The sequence below is a fragment of the Mus pahari genome, chromosome 19, assembly GCF_900095145.1.
Source record: "Mus pahari chromosome 19, PAHARI_EIJ_v1.1, whole genome shotgun sequence".
NCBI lineage: Eukaryota > Metazoa > Chordata > Mammalia > Rodentia > Muridae > Mus > Mus pahari.
In genome coordinates this window covers 43,786,820-43,790,664 of record NC_034608.1, presented here as the reverse complement: position 1 = coordinate 43,790,664, position 3,845 = coordinate 43,786,820, and the positions used below count along the sequence as shown (strand labels likewise).

Genomic DNA, 3,845 nt, shown 5'->3' with positions numbered 1-3,845 from the left:
GGGGAGGGTGAGAGTCTGTGGAGGGGTGGGGAGGGTGAGAGTCTGTGGAGGGGTGTGTGTGGCTGGAGGACAGCCTTGGGGGTCATTTATTCAGTGCTGTTCACCTTCCTTTTGAGTTAGGGTCTCTCACTGGCCTGGAACTCTCGGGGTAGGCTAGGCTGCCTAGCCAGTGAGCCCTAGGGACCCTCCTTTACAGGGGTCATTGGAATGGAACCATAGTCCCCTATTGATCTGCCTGCCCTCTCATCCCTAGAAATCATCTTGTTCAAACAACAGGACAATTCACGGCTCGGTTCTCTGACACCCCAGACTGCATAGTGTATCACTGCCCTTCTGCCAGCAAAACGCTTTTCCCTTTCTCCATAGCCTAGAGCAGCCGCAGACTCGGTATGGTGATGAAGGTTGACTCTCAGCGCCCGATTCAGCTGCTTCCACCTCTCAGGTGCCACTGTGCCTGGCATCGTTAGATCAGTGTGTGTGTGCGCGCATGCCTCTCCATGTGTACCTGTGTGTACAGATGAGAACAGCCTTGGCTGTCGTTCCTTGGGTGTTGTCCACATTTTCTCGTTGAAATTGGGTCTGGGCACAGCCAAGTGGACCAGGTTTGCTGGCCAGCGAGCTCAGAGATCTACACTAGGGCTACAGGCCACAACACACACCGGCCTTCTTGTGTTTGTTCCGAGGGTTGGGTTGAGGTTCTCATGCTACCACTGAATAAATGACCCCAGGCGTTTCCCCGACTCCGTGTTGGGTTGTTCATGACTGCCATCCTTGCCTCTCACCCAGGAGAGAAGCTGCTTCTCTCTCCGTGACATCACTTCCAGCTGGCCCCAGTGGCTCATCATTCTGACGCTGGAAAGCATTTGGCTGGCTTTGACATTCTTTCTGCCTGTCCCTGGGTGCCCTACGTAAGTGACCCCTTGCCAGGTAATCCCTTTGTGTGCGTGCTCCTGTTTGTGTGTTAGAGGGGGTGCATGTGTGCGCATGTGCATCTGAAGGCTCACAGTATCAGCTTTATTCCCCCTCCCTTTTTTTTTTTTTTTTTTTTTTTTTTGGAGACAGAATTGACAGAATTTGCCAAGTAGGTTGGCCAGGGAGTCCAAAGGATCCACCTGCTGATATTATAAATATGTGCCACCATGCATGGCTTTTTTTCATAATAAAAATATATTTATGTGTATGAGTGTTTTGCCTGCATGTATATCTGCATACCATGTGCTTGCAGGCTAGAAGGAGGTGCTGGGTCCCCTGGAACTGGAACCTCCATGTGGGTTCTGGGAATCTAACTCGCTTTCTCTCCATCTGTCTCTGTCTGTCTCTCTGTGTCTCTGTCTCTGTCTGTCTCTCTGACTCTCTCTGTGGGTCCCTGTCTTAGTTAGGGTTTTACTGCTATGAACAGACACCATGACCAGGGACACACCTTCTAGTAGTGCCACTCCCTGGGCGGAGCATATACAAGCCATTACAGTCTCTCTCTGTCCCTTGCTTTCTCTCTGTCTCTGTCTCTGTGTCTCTGTTTCTCTCTGTCTCAATCTCTCTCTTTTTGTTTTTCCCTACATGGGTTCTGGGGATCAAACTCAGGTCCTCATGGTTGCAAAGCAAACGCTTTACTGAGGGAGCTTCCCCCCAGTCATGATAGTTCCTTTCTGTGAGTCAGCGGTAAGGGTTAGAGCACTGAAGAAGAGTTACCTTTCACACTTCCTTGTCCTTTGAGGCTCTCTTTCCATTGAGAGGAGGGTCAAGTGATGGGAGCCGCTCTCTAGTCAAGAGAGCACTAAATTCAGGGGCCGTGGCTGCTGGGGGCCTGTTTGTGTGTGAGGTTGTTTGAACCCTGCTTCATGGACAGCCACTTCTCTGTGGTCCTGTCCTTTAAGTATGTTTTTTTACTCCCCTAGTGGCTACCTTGGCCCTGGCGGTATAGGGGACTTGGGGAAATATCCTCATTGTACTGGAGGAGCAGCTGGCTACATCGACCGCCTGCTCCTGGGAGACAGTCACCTGTACCAGCACCCGTCCTCCACCGTGCGTGAGCCTTTCTTTCCGTTACTGAGAACTGGGACGTAGGGAAGTAGGAAGCTAGCTTTTTAAGGAAAAGGTGGTGTGACATCACTCTTATTTGGGAAACTGGCTGCATTCATGCCTCGGATAGTCACTCCCTGTTGGCAGGTAAAGGCATTTCCAGTTGCGGAGTGAAGTGAACCGTATAAAACAAGCGCAGTTTCATTTAGCCCTTCAGGTTTCCAGGCCCAGACTCCGAGACGGGGACTCCAGTGTGCAGGCGATGTGCGGGGTATCCTCACTGGATCCCTGTGAGGAGTGCAGCTGGGCCGTGGGGATGTTGAACTGCACCATGCTTAATCTCCGTGTCTCTAAGGTGGCATTCAGGAACTACTCTGCACTGGGTGAGGGGTGGGTCCCTTATGGTCCTTGTTGGAGGGGGAGTGATTTAGGAAGGCAGACCAAACCCCACACTTTCGTTTCTTTTGTTGTATGTTGTGGGACTCATCTCAGTGCCCAGGGAGCTGTACGCTCACAGTGTGTACCTGGCTTTGCTCAAGGCCCTGCACGAAGAGTGTGACAGAGGCCTTTTGGCAGCAGTTCTAGTAGCCGCCTGGAGATGACTGTTTCAGGCCTTGGGAAGGTTGAGGATCTGGGTGGTGCTGATCCGCTGTATTCTCCCAAAGTTCTGGTCTCATCTTTATATTAAAAATACAAATGTTTTATTGTAATTGACTATAGTTTTTGTTTCATTTTGTTTGCATGCTAGCTCTTAAAATGTGGCCTCCTACATGCTAAGCATGGATGTTTCCACCAGGCCACCCCCCCCAAACGGATTATTAAATGCTATTTGCCCAAGAGGAAAGTTAGGCGCTGTTGCTCCTGAAGTGGGGTTCACGAAATCAGAAGCAGCATGCAGTCCCTGCCCTGTTAAGCATTTGCGTTTGAATTTGGTTAAATGTGGTCCAACATTCTCTGCCAGATGTGCTAATGTGGCCAGGCAGGGTCATGGCTTCCTTCTTACGATGCTTATAAATTGCACATGAATTTCTGCTGTAAAAGAAAAAAGAAAAAAAAGGAAATGGAAGGAAGGAAGGAAGAAAGGAAGGAAGGAAGGAAGGAAGGAAGGAAGGAAGGAAAATGAAAAGGGAGGGAGAGAGGGAGGGAGAGAGGGAGGAGGGAGGAGGGAGGAGCAGGAAACCAGGAAGCGCCAACTGTTGGAATGTACTCCATCTTGCATTTCTTTTTGTGTTCAGCAAGTGACGGCCCACTCTCTTTTTCCGTTTCCTCAAGGTGCTGTATCACACAGAGGTGGCCTATGACCCTGAAGGAGTCTTAGGGACTATCAACTCAATTGTGATGGCGTTTTTAGGAGTTCAGGTATCTGTTCATGTCCTCAGGAAAACCCTTCTGACAGTTTGTGACAGTTGCTAACAGTGGGACGAGGGGCCGTCTGCTGCCCTACGGGTCTGGTAAATTCTGTTTAGGATCTAGAGTATACAAACTAGTGTGGGGTCGCTCAGCGATTCAAATGACTAGCTGGACCCTTACATTCTGGAGACTAAATCCTTACTAGTTGTAGATGTATTTTAGCCCAGCAATGTGTGGATAGTGAGTTATATTCATGGTTACATTTCTTTATTTATTTCTCTCTCTTTCTTCTTTCTCTCTCTCTCTTTCTTCCTTTTGTTTTTTGAGACAGAATTTCTCTAGTAGCCTTGACTTTCCTAAAACTTGTTTTGTAGACCAGGCTGGCTTTGAACTCCTCAGGGATCCTTGCCTCTGCCTCTGCCTCTGCCCCTGCCCCTGCCCCTGCCCCTGCCCCTGCCCCTGCCCCTGCCCCTGCC

At 49.8% G+C, this 3,845-nt stretch overlaps 1 protein-coding gene across 1 annotated transcript in view; it reads left to right on the top strand.

Annotated features, from left to right (window-relative positions):
• Hgsnat (heparan-alpha-glucosaminide N-acetyltransferase) overlaps nucleotides 1-3,845 on the top strand; it is a 31,929-nt gene that overhangs the window by 20,580 nt on the left and 7,504 nt on the right. The window contains exons 12-14 of the mRNA XM_021219181.1: nucleotides 787-908; nucleotides 1,896-2,022; nucleotides 3,292-3,378. Coding sequence (XP_021074840.1) covers nucleotides 787-908; nucleotides 1,896-2,022; nucleotides 3,292-3,378 — 336 coding nt within the window. The remainder of the gene's footprint in view (nucleotides 1-786; nucleotides 909-1,895; nucleotides 2,023-3,291; nucleotides 3,379-3,845) is intronic.